The sequence below is a fragment of the Lactuca virosa genome, chromosome 3 (assembly GCF_052849685.1).
Source record: "Lactuca virosa cultivar CGN04683 chromosome 3, Lactuca_virosa_CGN04683_v6, whole genome shotgun sequence".
NCBI classification, from domain to species: domain Eukaryota; kingdom Viridiplantae; phylum Streptophyta; class Magnoliopsida; order Asterales; family Asteraceae; genus Lactuca; species Lactuca virosa.
The window spans coordinates 159,850,588-159,869,641 of NC_136428.1; the positions used below are offsets into that span (position 1 = coordinate 159,850,588).

Here is a 19,054-nt window from a genome sequence, read left to right on the forward strand (position 1 = left end):
ACCTCTTTTCAGAATATGTAAATATGGTTCCTCTCCAAAATTTAACACCATACTTCCAACTATTCATGAGAAACTGATCTTAGGTAAACCTCAGATTGTCCTCGACAATTGCTTAATCATTTTAGTCATATCCAATTCTAGACCTTTCCCCCGCTTAATGCCCTAAGCATTTGGAAAATTTAGAAAGGATAAATATTATAGCACATGTAATCGGTCCTATACCCGTAGCATATGGGACACGATTCATGATGTCTCACATAAATACATGATATTTGACCAGTCTTTTGCTACAATACTTTTATTTTCCATGTTTTCATAATTTGACTATGAAGAGGGATGCCGTAATCATAATCGAATTTTGAGAACGCAATATATATATATATGGAATTTCCTTATGTTGAACCATTCCAACATAAAATTCATATATATATATATATATATATATATATATATATATATATATATATAACTAACGATGATTAAAAACTCAATTTAAACCTTTTAGAATTGAAATGAAGTATATTCTCCTCTCCCTTAATTATAGCAAAAGAACCTTTCCCAAGCGAAAATTTTGTTTTCTATAATTAACATTGCTAACTTATCATAATAATTATGCTCCCACTAGCTTTGACATGTATTCAGAAATCAGCTGGACTTCTAGAAATCAATACTTTATTGACTTTCTTTACCAAAGTTCAGATTTCTGATACGAGATGCTTCGATAAAACTTTATTTAGGCCTCTCATACTCATACACCTTTCCTTAGATAGCTCACATGTGTGTCTAAACAATTATGAAGAGGGATGCCCTAATCATAATGTTTAGACCTTTTTGCCATTTCTCACAAGTCCATGTTAGTGTGCCGGTTAACCACACACGCTCCACTAACGACTTTGAGAATGCAAATATCACAATTCCTATCTACTTAAAATCTTCTTAGAGAAAGCGTTTCCTCACCATCATTTTCATGAATCGGAAAGAAACCTTATGACACTTAGATTTTATATTGTATGTGTTCCCATCCATAAGAATTTGTCACAACCATAATCACAAGACAAGGTTAGTGACAAAGTCAAAACCATATGGATTGAACTTGTTCAATCTTAATTTCTTGCCACCTGGTAGCACAAGGGCCTACCATTGCTTCCGAGTTGTTATGCACACAATTGAGAACTCACAGAACTCACATACATAGTCAACTTTACCGGAATAGGCACAGAAACAAGATATATGTCAACACGATAGGTTACGAACCTCAAGTCGTGTGCTAACGATAAACAATAGGTTTTATCCTTGATTAGTTCTTGAAACTTTCAAGACCTTTAAGACTCCCACTGTCCACTTGACATATAAGTTTTTCTTTGTCAAGAACCATTCCTTGACAAACAAATAAATATTCAAGAGTTAGTGCGGATTCTTATCAAGACAAACACTTTACACAATTGGTCATAGTTGGTCTTTGTCTTATTCAAGACATCATAACTTACCAAGTTCAAATGTTCAAGAGTAGAAAACATTTTACTCTACAATTGATAAATTTTTAAACCTTCCTTTATGTCACTCAAGGTTACAATCTTGGAGTATGACTCCAAGACTTGTTTTTGGAACGAAGTATGATTCACCTTAATTGATTTAACCATTTCAACAATTCATGACTCCTCTTTCTTAGCCATAAGAATGAACTAAGATGTCCTTAGAGGATCAATTATGATATGGTTTCATAATCATTAAGATTATCATAAAACATGATACTAAAGTACTCTCCCATCTTTTCAGATTTGAGAAACTTTTATCTTTCTGCCTAATTTGATTCTTCCCATTCATCCTGACATACATTGAAACTTTTCCAATGTTTCAGAATTATATTTAAACTTGTAAGTACAATCATAACGAGTAGTCTTATCGATCTTTGTGGTGGACTTTGACCAGCGCACACCCAGTGTACCCGATCCCCTAGTCCTTCACTTGACTCACATATACATGTGATCAAGGAATTAGTCTTAACTTTCCAAAGATGAAAATTCTCATTCATAATACAATACAGCCTGCATGATTCCAAGTTTCTGACCAATTGAAACTTGGATGATGGGAATCTTTCCTTATTTGGTAAATTCAGACACTACCACAAATGAGAGAATCAAATTCATATTTCCAATATTGCTAGAAATATACAAACATCAATTTCTCATAAATGCCATTGTAAGGGGATATAATATAAAATAAAACAAAATTTTATTTATTTATAAAAAATGCGGAAAAAACTTTTTCCTTACAATGCAACTTTAAATGAAAACTATGCTATTACATATTTCCTAGCAATCTATCATAACTCCTAAGTAGTAGCTCAAGAATCTGATCTTCGAACCATGCGATCGAAATCCATCTTCGTGATCAGATTCAGCATACTCTTCCTTTAGAAACATTTGGACCCTTTGACAATAGAAACATCTGGATTTCCAATGTTACCATTGTCAATGTCCATGGAAGTTTGGGAAGTTGATCTTCTAATAAAATTTGCTTTACCAGTGCTCCAAATCATTGTTGATTTAGCAGCAACAAGCAAATAGGTAAGATCATTAAGGGTCATGTCATAGTCTGTTACATAGTAGTCCCAAAGGAACTCACTATGTGACTTAGAAAGTGATTGAAGAACCTGATTGAAGAACCTAATCAACAACCAACTTCCTCAAGACTTTGACACCCAACTCTCCCGGCTTGTCAATATGTGACTTCATCTTCCAAGATGTAAGCACACATAGACCTTGCTCGCCAATAGGGCTTGAGTGACCCTGAACTTGTGGGTTAGGGAGAATAATTGGAGGAGGTGGAGGAATTGAAGTATGATTTCCATGATTCAATCGCGGGACATCATCTTCATTAGAGAAGCTTGTTCCAAGAGATTTGGGAAGATCATAGTTGTCTGAACCAATCATCTACAATGGGAGATGTTCAAGTTAGTTGATTTAAGTTCTTAATATAACACCCAATATGAAATATTAAGGCTAGGACCCAACACAATATTTTATAACTTGGAAGACGGATGTCGTAATCCAAGCTATAAAATATTTGAAGGTCGGCGAATGACGATTCACCAATTTCCACCATGAAAAACGATATAATATATTAGGTTTTAATTGGATTTGAAACTCCTAGATCTTTTGAGATTCATTGAACTTTTCAATGGCATGTTTCAATCTCGATTGTGCCCTCTCAAGTTTTGTGACTGGGACGCCGAGGATAACAAAACAAGGTGTGAATAACCATGCAAATTGACTTGGTACCCTTAATATTATCACCTAATCAATGTGTCGGTTAACCACACGCGCTCCACCGATCTATGATAAACATTAAGTCACCCTTTTCCATCCTTACTAGTCCAAGTTAGTGTGTCGGTTAACCACACACGCTCCACTAATGACTTGGTAAGGTACAAAGTGTAAATTTCATGGGTTAGCACCAAATTCACATTTTTCCTAAAGTAACTAAGATTGGGAATTTATAAAACATTTAGTTACTTTATAATAATCATTATACTTTTAAAGAGAATTATAGTCCTTGTCCTACCCGTTCGGCTAACGACCCTCCACCGGTTAAGGAAGCGGTGGGTGAGAGTGGACACCCATTAAGCTGCCATTTTATAGGCAACAACCTTATACCCCCTTATAGACCGGCTTCGTGAATGAGTCCTACTAACGGTAAAACTGACTTGCAATTATACATATATATATATTATTAACTTATAATACTATAAAGTATAAGGGTCGAATTCTAACTTTTAAAACTCTAAGGTATGGAATTAAAGTTTGTGTGAGACTTTACAAATTCCAAAACTTGAGGGAAGGTTTTGAAAAATTCAAAGACTTTTTGATATTCATAACTTATGAGTTTAATAAAGGTTTTAAAAAAAACTTTAATGAAGAGACTCTTGGGCATCCATAACTTGAGGACAAGTTATATAGTCCATAAAACTATTTATGAGAAAAACTCTTCAATTGTGTAACCTATGACTCTTTTAAAGAAAAGACTTTTGGAATTTCATAACTTGAGGACAAGTAATGGAGTCCATTCAATGTCATAAAGATCAAGAATTATACTAACAAACAATTTGCACATAATTCCTATGATCTACCAAAACTCATAAGCATGAACATTCATAATCAACAACTTTCAAGAATCATATAAACATATATAATACTTGAAACTTTGATTATAACTTTGAAATTGGTTCACCACAATCATTACCACATCAAAAACAGGTTTATAAGTCCAAAACAGTTTAAGGTAATGATTCTAGACCAATTCCAACACCAAAACTCAAAAATCTGCACACAGAGGCTCCTACTCGTCGAGTGCAAGAAGCTACTCGACAAGTAGGATGAAGAAACACATGGACCCGTCGAGTCCCCCCATGGACTCGGCGAGTTCACTCAGTAGATGGCAGAATTTTCGACTTTTTCAAGCATTTTGCATCAAGTATCAAGAAAACAAGCATAGGCTTTGATACCACTGATGGGTTTTGAGCATTCTAACACTCCTATGGTGTACATGCAACCCTAGAAACCTTGGATCTATGTTTTCTCTAAAATACATGCAAATAATAATTTTTCAAGGTTTACATCCTAACTAGCATGGCATGGGGAACTTGAATCATAAAAGACTAGTACAATGACATACCTTTTAGTAGTGATTGATTGCTTGGAGTTTGAGAGCCTAGCACCAATAGTGTGGATGCCTCAAATGGAATCACAAATCACCACAAACTTGGAAAAACTCTTGATAGAATATGTATGCACTATAGAAATCGGCCACCCTTAGTTCTCACACACAACTAGTCCAATTTCAAGTAAACCCTAATACCCATGACTCTTTCTTTCCAAGGATCCATGGGTTAAAAGCTCCATGGATTATCCATGGACTCCCATGCAAGCCTAGCCCATTCTAAATGAGCATTAGCCCACACTATATAAATACAAGAGCCCATATTTAATTAGTCACCTTTTTTATCACCAAATTAATTCTAAATTAATTTAATAACAATACTAATTAAATAATATGATTTCATATTAATATATTATACCTTATAATATATTAATAAATCATAAACATACTATTCTCAAAAGATTATCCATACAAATTGTTCGGGTGAAGTGCAACCTAAATGGAGCATGTCAGGTCGGGTCAAGTACATCTCAAATATAGTTATGGACTTAGACATCTTATCCAACATGCATGTGGTTTGGAGGATCTTGTTTTGGATTGATCGCTTGAATCAGTCCAAGAATATGGACATCGGGTTACCTGAGCTGGCTCTCGTTTATGATCTTTCTACTTTTGGCAATTCTCGCTTCTTTTTACGAATTAAGACAAACAAACCCCACCTCATTCTGAAATCTAAACAAAATGATGGTGCTTGGAAGGAAAAATACTTCTTCGTGAGTCGTGATTTGATTCCCGATGGCGATTCCCTGCCAAAAACATGGATTAAAAAGGGTAGGATTTGAATTTAGATTTGAAGGATCTTGAAATTTACTTCCCTTGTTTTGTTTGTTTTGATCCAACATTCAAATTTGAGGAGCTTGTTCCTGCTACTGGTAATTCCGAGGACAAGGTTTCCAAATGTCTTGCACTTCCTGCACTTCAAAGGACGTTCAGGTTCGAATATTCCAGTCTCCAAGAGGGTTCTTCTACTACTGCTTCTATGGCTACTGGTAACATTATTTTGCTTGGATACTTCTTTTAGATTGATAAGGATCCTGAGTTGATAGGGATCTTTGGCAGGTTCCAAGACTACTCGGTACAAGGCTCGTTTTGGTTTGGATGATCTTGAAGACGATATGACAAGTGGTTTGATCAAGGTTAAGCAAGAAAAAGGTGTCATTCTTCTTCCTCGCAAGAGATCTCACGTAGATCTTACATTTAAGACTTCAGGATCCCGGAAGCGGAAGCCTTCTGAAGTTGTGGAATTTGGTTTAGAGAATCTTGGCATTAAGGATGCTCTCAGGAAGTTAACCACTTTTACTCAAGCCGTAAGTTTTTCTTTCATTCTTTGTTATTTTTCTATTTCTTATTGTCATTTGATCTTTTTCAGGTTTCGACCGTATCTCTGCCGATTTGAGGCTCCAGACTGAGAGAGCTTAATAGGCTCTCAAGGAACAGAAAAAGATGTGGAAGGCGACCAATGAGGATCTTCTGAAGCGAGTGGAACTTTTGAGTAAGGAGAAGGTTGAGAAAGAGGATGAGCATGCTACGGAGATTGAGGAGGTGATTGTTGAGCTGAAGAGTTGCACTGCGATAGCTATTTGGGAAGCTAAGATCAAGCTTGTTGAAGATCTTAAAAATTCAGGATCCTGGAATGTGGTTGGTTGGCTGGAGGCATTAGCCCAACTGACTGGCACGCCTGCTCCTGTCACTAAGGATCCTCTGTCGTAGCCGTTGGAGGAGAGAAAGATGGGGCCAATGATGATCAGACTATGGTCTAGGCCTGCAAGAAAAATAAATTAAATAGTTTTTGTTTTATGTAAGACATTTAGCTTTTGCCATAGTAGGTTGGTGTGCAACTTTTTGAATGACATGGTAGAATTTCCCTTTTGTCTGTCTATATTTCCTTGTCCTGTTTAATATGTCTGTCAAATATAGTACTAAGATTTTTATGTAGTTAGGATCCTGAAAATAGTGAATAATTTTCAAGATAAAGTTCTTTTGGAAAATAATAGATAAAATGATTTTATAAGGATTGAAGTAGTTAAACAACTAAAAGTAATAACTTAAAATAATAAGAACTGACTTTGTTAAGCAATTTAAAATGTTAAAAGTTTCTTTAAAAGTTTGATAACTGACTTATAATCCTTAAGAGTTCCAAATAATTTTTATAATAAAACAAGTATAAAAGAATTTGTTAAGAACTAATTTTCGTAAATCTAAGTGCTTTAAAACTTCTTTAGAGATATCAATTTAAAATAGTAAATGACTCTGAAGTGATGAAAGTTTATAAATCAGCAATTTGTTTGGGATCCTGAAAAGTTCAAGATCCTTAATTTTACTTAAAAAAATTCAAAGTTAAGAACAAGGAAAGATGGAACCTGATTGTCTTCGAGTTTTTCCTTAAGCTTCATAAGTTTTTCAATCTTAGAATTTACTGAGGATAAATCTCAACTTAGGAAAGAACTTAGGATCGATGTTGACTTCTGATGATAAGATTCTTGCTGATGAGGATCCGTACCGATGAGAATCCTTAATGAATAGGATCCTTAATCATAAGATCATACGCGGGAAATCCCTTCTTAGGATAATCTGTTTAGGTTATAGACTTTGACAAAATTCTTGGATAACACCATAAGTTCAATTGATAAAATGTTAATGTTATATATTGGGGAGGATCCTAACTTGTGACATATTTCATGGGAAAGATCCCTACATATGATAACATGTAAATGTTATGATTCGTGTGTATTTCCCGGGGAAAGATCCCAATGTGTGATAACATGAAGATGTTATAAACCTTATGTGAATTTCTGGGGTAAGATCCCAATTTTAGATAACATGAAAATGTTATAAAACTTAAGGATCTTAACTTATGTTCAAAGATAAGAGGGTTGCCAAGCCACTGCATCGTGAAATGATCCCCTTATTTGTATCCCATAGTTAGATATCATGCATTCAAGTGAGGTGTATAAACCTTAGTTCACGTGAAAGATGTAATTAGCTCTTTAAACCTTAGAGGGGATTAAGTACCCTTAAGCGTAGGAGAGATTATTAGTCTCTAGCTTGTGTATATGATTGTTTAAAGATCATACCGTTGATATAATGGAATTGTCCACGTTTTAAGATGTTGAGATCTTCTTGTGTCAAGATCCTTATGTTTCAGGATCTTTAACCTTGAGGATCCTTATGTTTCAGGATCATTGTTTATAGAGATCCTTAGTTGTACGTTGTTCTGCATATCAAACGTTAGCTAGGGGTGGGCGTTAGTCTAGCTAACGCCCTCCGATGCTTAAGTTAGTAATGTATTCGAGGAGAAAATAAGTAATGATGAAACATTTAAGGCAAAGAATATGTGCACCTCGGTTTTGTTGAAGATCAATTGATCTTATTTACATATAGTATGGTTTGAGATGTATAGCATTCTAGGATCTTGGAAAAATGTCTCCTTTGAGTTTTGCTAGCAAATATGCTCCTTTTCTTACTTCAGCATCTATGCGATATGGTCCTTCCCACTTAGGAGCTAATTTACCTGCACTAGGATCCTAGGTGTTTTGGAATGTTTTCCTTAATACCAAGTCTCATATTTGGAATCTTCTCACTTTTATGTTCTTGTTGTAAGCCTTGGTGATCCTTTGTTGATGAGAAGCAATGCATATCTTGGCAAGATCTCTGAGTTCAACAACAGTGTCAAGATCCTGGGCTAGGATCCTGTCATTGTTTTCTTGATTTTGGAGCAAGTATATTGCTGTCGGGATCACTACTTCAGTAGAGATCATTGCTTCTGTCCCAAATAACGAGGAGTAGGGGGTCTGAGTTGTGGCTACTTTGGAAGTAGTCCTATCTGCCCATAGGACGAAAGGAAGCTCTTCCGCCCATCTTCCTTTCTTTTCATCTAGCATTTTCTTCAAGTTTTTTGCTATGATCTTGTTACTATGATCTTCCTTTCTTAGGGGGGATCCTAAGTTGGCTAATGCGTCTGCTTCTGTTTTTTCTTCTCTGGGAACTTGGGTTAGGCTAAAGTTTTCAAAATCAGAGGCTAATTTTTTGAGGATCTCAAGGTATAATGCTAATCTTTCACCTTTCACTGCATAAGATCCATTGAAGTGATTAGTTCATAATAAAGAATCAACAAATACCTGAAGATCCTTGATTTGAAGATCCTTATCCAATTGTAGTCCCATGATGAGTTTTTCATATTCCGCTTCGTTGTTGGTTGCGTTTAATTCGCAACTACTGCCTAGGGTAGGATGTCCCCCTGTGTCCATTTTCCCTAGTGCTCATCTTCTAGAAGTTGTTTAACTTCAATGTCTACTTCGTTTTGTAGATCATCACTAAAGTCAACCACAAAGTCTGCTAATGCTTGTGACTTTATGGCGGATCTTGGCTCATATTTGATGTCAAACGTGCTTAACTTTACTGACCATTTTCCCATTCTTCATGACATCTCTGGTTTTCTCATCACATTCTTAATAGGATAATTAGTTTTCACATGTATAGTATGTGTCTCGAAATAATGTCTTAACTTAGTAGAAGCAGTTACTAATGCAAGAATTAATTTTTCGAGATGAGAATACCTGGTGTCAGGATCCAGAAGACTTTTAGTTACATAGTAGATAGGATGTTGGTCTCCGTTAAGATCCTTGTCTATGACAGCACTTACCGCACTTGAGGATACCGAGAGGTAGAGGAGAAGTGGCTCTCCATCTATAGACTTCACCAGCAGTGGCGTGGAACTTAAGTATCTTTTGAGTTCCTGAAAAGCTTATTCACGTTCTTCGATCCATTCAAACTTATTGTTCTTATTCAAGATATCATAGAAGGGATTACACCTTTTTGAGGATCTTGAAATGAACCTATTGAGTGTTTCTACTCTTCCGATTAGCCTTTGGATGTCTTTTGTTGAAGATGGAGATTTCAACTCGATGATTGCTTTGATATGCTTTGGGCTTACTTCTATTCCTCTCTTGGTTACCATATACCCAAGGAACTTGCCCGACTTCATGCCAAAGTGGCATTTAGACGGATTCAACTTCATGTTGTATTCGTCTAGAATGTCGAAGGATTCTTTCAGATTCCTGAGATGATCTTCAGCTTTTGTTGACTTCACCACCATGTCGTCATTGTAGACCTCCATGGTGTCCCCCAGCTTGTCTTTAAACATCCGGTTCACCAGTCTTTGGTATGTTGCACTTGCATTTTTAAGACCGAAAGGCATTACAGTGTAACAATATATACCTGTTGGTGTTATAAATATTGTTTCTTCTTGATCGGATGGTTCCATCTGGATTTGTTGGAATACTGTTGAAGCATCCATGAAGGTTAAGAGTTTGTGGCCAACCGTTGCATCTATCATGGAGTCAGTGGTAGAGGAAAAGGATCCTTAGGACAAGCCTTTTTAAGATCTGTGTAGTCTACACATACGCGCCACTTGTCGTTCTTCTTCTGTACGACGACTACATTAGCTAGCCATCTCGGGAACTTCAATTCCTTGATCATCCTTGTCTTGAGGAGCTTTTCCACTTCTTCATGGATGACCTGATTCCTTTCGGGTGCAAACTTCCTTCTCTTTTGATGAATCGGTCTGAAAGAAGGATCAATATTAAGTTTGTGAGTGATAATACTCTTGTATATACCTGTCATATCTTTGTGTTTCCATGCGAACGTCTTGCTTCTAGTTCGAAGGAAGTTTAATAGTTCTTGCTCAATTTTCTCGATTATTGAGGATCCTATGAGACTTTGTCTTCAGGATCCTCGCTGCTCAGGGGCACTTCCTTCACGTTTTTCTCCTTCATTTCTAGAACATGTCGTGCCCCTGCCTTAATTGCTATGCTTGTTGGGGTTCCGTCGCATGCTTCATAGAGGTTTTATAACATTCATTTGACTCTTGTTGATCTCCGATGATCTTCATTGTTACCCACAGAGTAGGCATCTGTATACACTGATGATATGTTGATGGAACTGCTTTCATCTCGTGGATCCACGGTCTACCTAATAGCACATTATAAGAAGATAATGTGTCAATAACACATAAATTTTGTATAGATTTTACCCCCCCCCCCCTCTCTCTCTCTCTCTCTCTCTATATATATATATATATATATATATATATATATATATATATATATATATATATATATATATATATATATATATATATATATATATATATTCGGCCTTTTTATTGAGATTCTCGTATTGACTTGAAGGGTTGCTCCTATTCTAGACTTCTTTATCCTCTTCAAGCCTTATAAACCTCAATGACCGGCACTTAACTTCGTCCAATATCTTGCATGAAGTCATCACGAGATCTTCATAGAATGGGGAATCCTTCCTTAGACCCATCTTGAAGGCCTCCACGACAATCGCCATGTCAATGTTGGGGATGCTCAGAGCTTCCCTGCCAAACCTGTTAACGAAATCCCTAAGTCGCTCCTTAGGATCATGAACCACCTGATAGAGATCACTAGTGATCTTCTCGAAGGTTCTACTACAAGAAAACTGGTTATTGAAAATATTGACTAAATGTGAAAATGAAGTAATAGAATAGGGAGGAACGTTTAGCAGCCATTTAAAAGCTGATCCCGTGAGGGTTGAACCAAATCATTTGCATAGGAAAGCTTCCTTCAAGTGCACCGAGATGAGAATGATCTCCATCCTTTCTCGGTATTGTGCTACGTGCTCTTCAGGATCCATAGTTCCATCATAAGCCTTCATGCTACGAGTCTGGAAGCACTTAGGAACTTCGGTATCTGCTATCGCAGGAGCAAATCTCGACATCTTATGACTTGTTGGAGATGCTTCTGGTATGGGTTGAACTACCCCGGGTAAGCTTGAGATCATCTGTCTCAACTGCTAAAGTTCCCTAGCCATGTTTGGACTTATTTCTGCATCAACATTCATAGAGTTAGTATTGATAGTATTGTTGTTTAAGAAGTTACTAGAATCAAGGTTTCTAGGAGTATTGAAAGGCTCATCGAGATCATTAATCATAGATGCTCGATTGTTCATAGTCGTCCCCCATGGTGATGCAGCATTAGCAGGAACTGTGTTCCCCTGTTGATTTCCTGAGGATCCTGGATTGTCGAAGTTCAGGATCCTTGGTTGTACAATTGTGGGCATCGTTTCATGGGATCACTAAAATTCCGCTTTCATCCTCTCCACTTCTCTAATTAGTGTTCTATTGTCGTCTTGTTACTGAGTCATATGTTGCGTCATTTTCCTCATCATAGCGAAGAGTTTAATAGTAGTGACCGGAGTAGTCAGATCCTGGAGTTCTAAAGATCCCAAACTTCCTTGATTAGTGACCGGAGGGGTATTTCTCTTGGAAGTATCAGGCACTTTCCTCTGACCAGGGGGTCTACTAAGAGGAGATGGTAGGTTTTTTGTTGGAATAGAAGGAGCGGAGGATGAAGAAAGGATCGATTGTGTATACATGATCTTTCGAGGATTTTGAACACCACGGCCCCACGGTGGGCGCCAAATTGTTTTGGTATAAAATTACACAAGTATAAATCAACCAAATTGAATGAGAGGCTGTGATGTTGGAATTGTGCAATAGAGAAAGGTAAAGAGAATGACACGATTATTTACAAGGAATGCCCTTGATCCTTGCTAGGATCTCCAACACAAAACCTTGGGAGGTGATAATGATCACATGCCTTGATGATTTGATTAATATAAAATGATGATTACAGAGAGTATTTCAGTAAGAACAAGTGAAAATTTTCGTAGAGTAAGCTAAGAGTAGGTAGAATGTGCGGTGTGTGAGATACATGTGTCAATTTATAGTCTAAACTAGCTAACAAGAAGTTCGATATTCTCGAGATCCTCTATGACCAGCTTTGTGAACGTCGTTTGACTTGGTATTCCGGGTCTTTAGCATAGTTGAGACGACTCTCTGTTGAGAATAAGTCTTATCTTGACTATTTTTGCACATGTGTTAATTAAGAACGAAATATAACCGTTATAAATGTTAGTAAATAATAACAACGGTAATAGTCGGGAACCTAAGATAGTTTAGGAGCCTGAATATCCTGACCCTAACAAATGACTACTCTTCTACTGTTAGTGGCCACATTATTTTCATCAATAATAAGGATTTTTCTTGTGGTGTCTATAGGCTATTAATTGGTTTTTCATTTCTATTCATGGTTTTGTTTTAGATTGGGGACATCAGATAGTTTGCATAATATTTTTAGAACGACTTACATACCTACACACCTGCTACTCTACTTCTAAATATACATCTTTCTTCCACTCCCAAACTTGAATCTTCATCACCTCGCTGATGGGCACCTATCTGTGACTGTGGCTGTCAACTCCTGATATCACTAATTCAAAGGCTATTTGGTTAGTTGTATATAATAAAAACCTTCTATATTGTTTGTATTAAATTAATCACCACACACTCTTCATGTCAGCAAAATTTTAAGTATGAATGCATATATAGTCTTCAATAAAGATTAGAACCCATAATAAGTTCGAAAAGGATATTTGGGATGAAGATGCTCGATTTAAAGAAAAACATAGTGTCAAATTTAAAAAACGAATGATAATTTAATGACTTCCGTGTCATATCAACATACCAAATCTATCACTTTTTCCACCTCAACATGACAACCTTATAACTGAATTGGTCAACATTGATGTTTTTTTTTTGAAAATATCATGTTTGATTTAAAACAAAATAATATAGTATCATAATTGAAACATTACCATGATATAAATGAGCATAAACTTCAATATTTATAAAGTTTGTATAAAAAGAAAGATTTTAACCAAAATTTGAGATTTTTATAAAATTACCTAGAAATAATATAAGAAATTAATTAACTATAAGCTTATGCGGAGTAGTCTCGGCAGCCACTCGGCATTGCTGACTCGATTGAGCACCATCCCGTGAACTTGGAATGCCGAGTTCAGAACCGCAACTCGGCAACGGCAAGCTCAGTCTTTTTCTTCTTCCTCCCTTCTTCCCCATTTCTTCTCCCCTACTTGGCAGCCACACCATATCTTCTTCCTTCCTTCATTCTTCCCCCCTTTCTTCCTTGTTGGTGCTAAAGTGGAGCTCGGTTGAGCCGACACCACTCCTCTCAGCTATGAAAAATAGACATTAGCTTAGAAATCATTAACGGTTGAGATCGGTTCTTAAAATTTCTTGTTCTTAAATTTTTTGTTATTTCGTTTGAATATTCATATATTATATTCATAATGTCCCAATATATACATATATGGATAATGCATCACGTCATCATAATATCTATACAATTATATGAAAGTGAACAAAAAAAAATACCATTTTTTGTTGAAAGGATCTACAAGTTTATCGGTATCGCAGACTAAACCTGGAACCGGTTCATATATAAGTTCCATATATGGTGATAATCAACGTATTTCATAAGGACAAATTTTAGCTGAGGAATGCATCTGCCTGATGATCACAGTTCTATTCATTTGTAGCATGCAGAAAACTACAAGGATTAACGTAGTCATAATAACCATGGTTGGTGATATATCAAAAGATTAAGGTACAGAAGGTGCAGCCCGTAGTACCATAATGTTGCGATTGAAGTGTGAAAAGGGCAAACTTTAAACCTTAAGATATTTGGATCCTCCCATGTTCTTTGATTCAGAATGAGCAGTGGTCCTAAAAATCATCGTTGTCAACAAGTTGCATGAACTACTAACCACATACCAACACTTGGTTTCTACTAAAACACATACCTAGGGGTTCATGGCCATGTTACTCCATGCCCTCTTTAATGGCAAACAGATCCTAGGGGTATTAATGGTAGATCCAAGTATCCAAAAACATGGTAACTATGCACTTTTATTTAAAATATTTTTTGGTATGCGATATATATAGTAATAAAGAATTTGTTTTTAGACTATAAGAGTACGTATTTTATAATTTTTATATAAATATATGTTTATACCCAAGCCAGGGTGTAGCTAGGTCCCTCCTTGTCGGGTGTACATGTCGGATTCCATGTGAAGCAGCACAGGGTATCTGAGTGAGACTCGATACATCGAAATGACGTACACATAATATAAAAAAAGACTAAAAAAATCAGACATAGACCAAGTTATTTTACAAATATACCACCCGATCCATAATAATCCCACTTTTGCATACAATTTCAACGGTGGACAGGATAAATTTGATACCCTGTGATTGGAGGCGTCTGCTATATATCGAAAACTGTAATAGTATTTCCGTATTTGGTCACTGATGTGGTGAAAGTTGATAATTGTTATAAAAAAACTATTTGTCCCTAATCTGTTGCTTACAATGATTTGTTTTTTCTCATGCTGATTTTGATGTCTGGAAGTCTGTTTTCTAACGGATTGCAAGGACATGTCTTCGTTGTTAGGCATAATATAATAACAAAAAATATGGTTAATTTTGTTTGTGGTTTAATTAAAAAAAATACAAAAATCTAATGTAAAAAAATAAGAAAATATGATTAGATATATGTATTTTTGAAATTTAATTGAAAAATAAAAAGATCAATTTTATTGAACCACTTAATGATATTTTTTTGAAACGGCAAACGAGTTAAGTGGAATCCTACTCATAATATTTCAACAAGCACCCAAGGTTCTAGCTCTTTTACAGGGTAAATCCAGCCCCCATAGGGATTTTCAGGAAAAAATTCCCCACGTATGACAGACAAGAGGTAGTTTAAAGGAATCCAACTTCCAACGTCATTCAACTTTCATCCATGTCATCACTCACATTTCATTCAATTTCTATTCAATCCTAGTCATACTATTCAGCTCCTATTAAACCGCATTATGAATGTCCTTAGTCTTTTCTATATTAATTACCAAATAAAAATAATAAATTAAAAATAATATCTAAACAATTTAAATATTAGTCAACAAATATTCAAAAAGGACAACATGTCAATATTGTAGATGAGTCTAGCCCTAGAGCAATCACAGATGTTGTGTATCTTCAATTATCGGAAAAAAAAATTACCATACAACTCCAATGTTGCCATTCCATCCCCGGCATGCTTATCCCCTTTTCTTGGAACGATCTATGGAATCCCATCTACTGTCATTTTAGGAATTTTTCATGTTATCAACTTGGTTTTTGTTTTGATTCTTTTTCTAGAACGGTTACACATACCTAATCCTACTCTTAAATCTATATCTTATGTCTCTAATGATATTTGAACTCCTAACCTTTGGCTGAGGGGCACCTTTCCATCAACTCTTGATACCGTGATAGGCTTGAACCCTCAACCTTTTTACTGATGGAATCCCCTCTACTGTCATTTTAAGATTCTTCATGTTATCAACTTGGTTTTGTTTTGATTCTATTTGTAAGGCTTGATTGCTTAACTTTAAAATGGCATTGTAAATATATCTTTTTTTCTGAACCGCACAGTAAATATATCTACTGTTGTATTATGCCTCTTTAGTTTCGGTTAAAACATATTTTTCCAAATTCAAATAAATTACTTCTATGTTTTCATTTTATTTGTATAAAATAGTTTGTGTATGATTTTAATAACCTGAGCTTATAAGTTTGGTATGATACATGATTTCAACATATTTTTGGTTTGAATCATCATGTGTCATCACTTCTTTTCATGTGGCCAAAAGTTTGTTTGAGTTATATAAAATAGACAGTTAACATTGATATTGGTGAGAATTTCATCTATATCCTTATAAACTTTCATAATTACATTTATATTCTTATAAAACTTCAATTTACATACCCTTATAAAACCTATAAACTCATATATTTACCCAAATACATAATTATATCATATTTAATAAATTCATAAATTAAAAACAATATCTTTAAATTAGATTATAACTACATTACTAAAATACATATTTGGAATCTCTCGCATAATCGATCTTTTTTTTCACGACATGATTCTTTGTCACTTCATATTCTGCATAATCGATTAGCAAAACCTAGTGATTGTATATTACTAATCTTTTGGTAAACAATATACTTGATGTACTCCAATCAATTTCGAAGACCTATGACTATTCTTTTCTAAATAATTTAGTTTTTCCTCTGGTTCTTCAACTACGGTTACAAGTAAAATCATGGAAAAACTAATTTAAATGTGGGATGTCAACATTTTGTAAGGATTCATGAAGTAAATAGGTCGAGAAAAACAATGTGGGAGAAGTGTAATATTGTAATGTCACAAGTTAATTATTTACTTAATAACAAAAAATAATATAAAGACGGTGTTTTTTAGTATACCAAATATGATTAAATTATGTATTTGGGTATATATTTGAGTTTATAGGGTTATATATATATATATATATATATATATATATATATATATATATATATATATATATATATATATATATATATAATTTGAAATTTTACAAAAATACATAATTATGAAAATTTAAAAAGATATAGATGAAATTCTTCCTTTATCTTTAAATTAGTATAATAAAATTCAACAAAAATCATGATACTAAGAACATCTAGGTGAGCATGATAAATTTCAATGAATTGTTTTTGTACAACCCCATGTTAAGAGTATAAAATAAAAGTGACTTGTTTCACTACTCTTTTTGAGTTTCAAGTCTCTTAACTGATGAATCTTGAATCCCTATTAAATCTCTTAAACGTTGGTACAACAAAATGTTTTACTATAAGAAAACTATCTTATTAGTCATTACCAATGGAGAGGAAAATTCAAATTCTGATGGAGGAGGCGCATAGATCGAGGTTCTCGATCCATCCCGGGGCCACTAAGATGTATTTGGACCTGAAGAAAGATTATTGGTGGCCCTGTATGAAAATGGATGTCGCGTGGTTTGTCGAGAGGTGCTTGACCTGTTGCAAGGTTAAGACCAAGCACCAGCGTCCGCATGGCAAGTTGCAGCCGCTTGAGGTTCCCCAGTGGAAGTGGGAACAAATTTCCATGGATTTCATCACCAAATTGTCGAGGACCGCGAGGGGTGTCGATGCAATTTGGGTGATCGTCGACCGGCTGACGAAGATCGCGTATTTTCTTGCTATCAGTGAGAGCTCTTCTGCTGAGAGGTTGGCAGAGTTGTATGTGAGGGAGGTGGTATCGCGTCATGGAGTACTGATCTCGATTGTTTCAGATCGAGATGTACGTTTCACTTCCAGGTTCTGGAAGAAGTTCCACGAGGAGTTGGGTACGAGGTTGCATTTCAGTACCGCCTACCACCCCCAGACGGACGGACAGAGTGAGCGGACGATTCAGACACTCGAGGACATGCTTCGATCATGTGTGTTGGACTTCGGAGGAAGTTGGGACACGTACTTGCCGTTGGCCTAGTTTTCCTACAACAACAGCCACCATTCGAGTATTGGTATGCCTCCCTTCGAGTTGTTGTATGGTAGGAGGTGTCGGACTCCCATTTGTTGGGGAGAGGTAGGATAGCATGTGATGGGTAGCACTGAGATAGTGCTTCAGACGACATAGCAGATACAACAGGTTAGTCAGAGGTTATTGATGGCTCAGAGTCGTCAGAAGAGTTATGCGGATAGGCGACGATCCGAGCTTGAGTTCCAAGTGGGAGACTTCGTACTCCTGAAAGTGTCTCCTTGGAAAGGAGTGATCCGATTCAGGAAAAGGGGCAAGCTGGGGCCCCGATATATCGGGCCATTTAGGGTGACCGTGAGGGTGGGCAGGGTAGCTTATCGGTTGGAGCTACCTGAGGAGCTGAGACAGATTCATGATACCTTTCACGTGTCTCAGTTGAGGAAGTGTATAGCCGACGAATCGGTGGTGGTACCGCTGGAGGATATTCAGGTGGATGCGAGCCTGAATTATGCTGAGAGACCAATCGCGATCCGGGATCGGAAGATCAAGGTTCTGAGGAACAACGAAGTGTCCCTGGTGCAGGTCCAGTGGCAACATCGGAAAGGGTCCGAGCTGACCTGGGAGCCGGAGTTGGAGATGCGGGAGCAGCATCCAGAGTTGTTTGTCGAGCAGGACTTCGAGGGCGAAGTCTGATTCTAGTGGGGGAGAATTGTAACATCCGGATTCCCAGGTATCTTATTTTAAGTATTTATATTGAATTTTAGAGAGGGACTCGGCGAGTAGGCGCTCAGACTCGCCGAGTGGGATCGCGCATTTCTGGTCTGATTTATTGAAGGACTCGACGAGTCGATGCGTGGACTCGGCGAGTCTGCGCTGTTAAGTGAAACCCTAATTCTCGGGGCCTGTGCCCTATTTAAAGGCCTTTATAGCCTCCATTGCGGCCACTTCACCCCTGAGAAACCCTAGAGAGAGAAAGAGAACGTTTATGGTGGAAGAGGAAGGCTAATTCACCATTTCTTGTGTGTTTTAGCAAAAGAGAAGTAGTTTCCAACAAGAGGAGG

General features: G+C 36.4%; 1 protein-coding gene across 1 annotated transcript; it reads right to left on the minus strand.

Moving 5' to 3' along the window:
• Positions 1-8,279: 8,279 nt before the first annotated feature.
• On the minus strand, positions 8,280-8,600 carry LOC145164216 (uncharacterized). Its single transcript, XM_079082940.1, has one exon. The coding sequence runs from the start codon at positions 8,598-8,600 to the stop codon at positions 8,280-8,282; it is 321 nt and encodes a 106-aa protein (XP_078939066.1).
• Positions 8,601-19,054: the final 10,454 nt, after the last annotated feature.

What these genes read in the sequence shown, in the direction of transcription:
- LOC145164216 (XM_079082940.1), bottom strand. Translation starts at nt 8,600, where the DNA reads ATGCTAGATGAAAAGAAAGGAAGATGGGCGGAAGAGCTTCCTTTCGTC.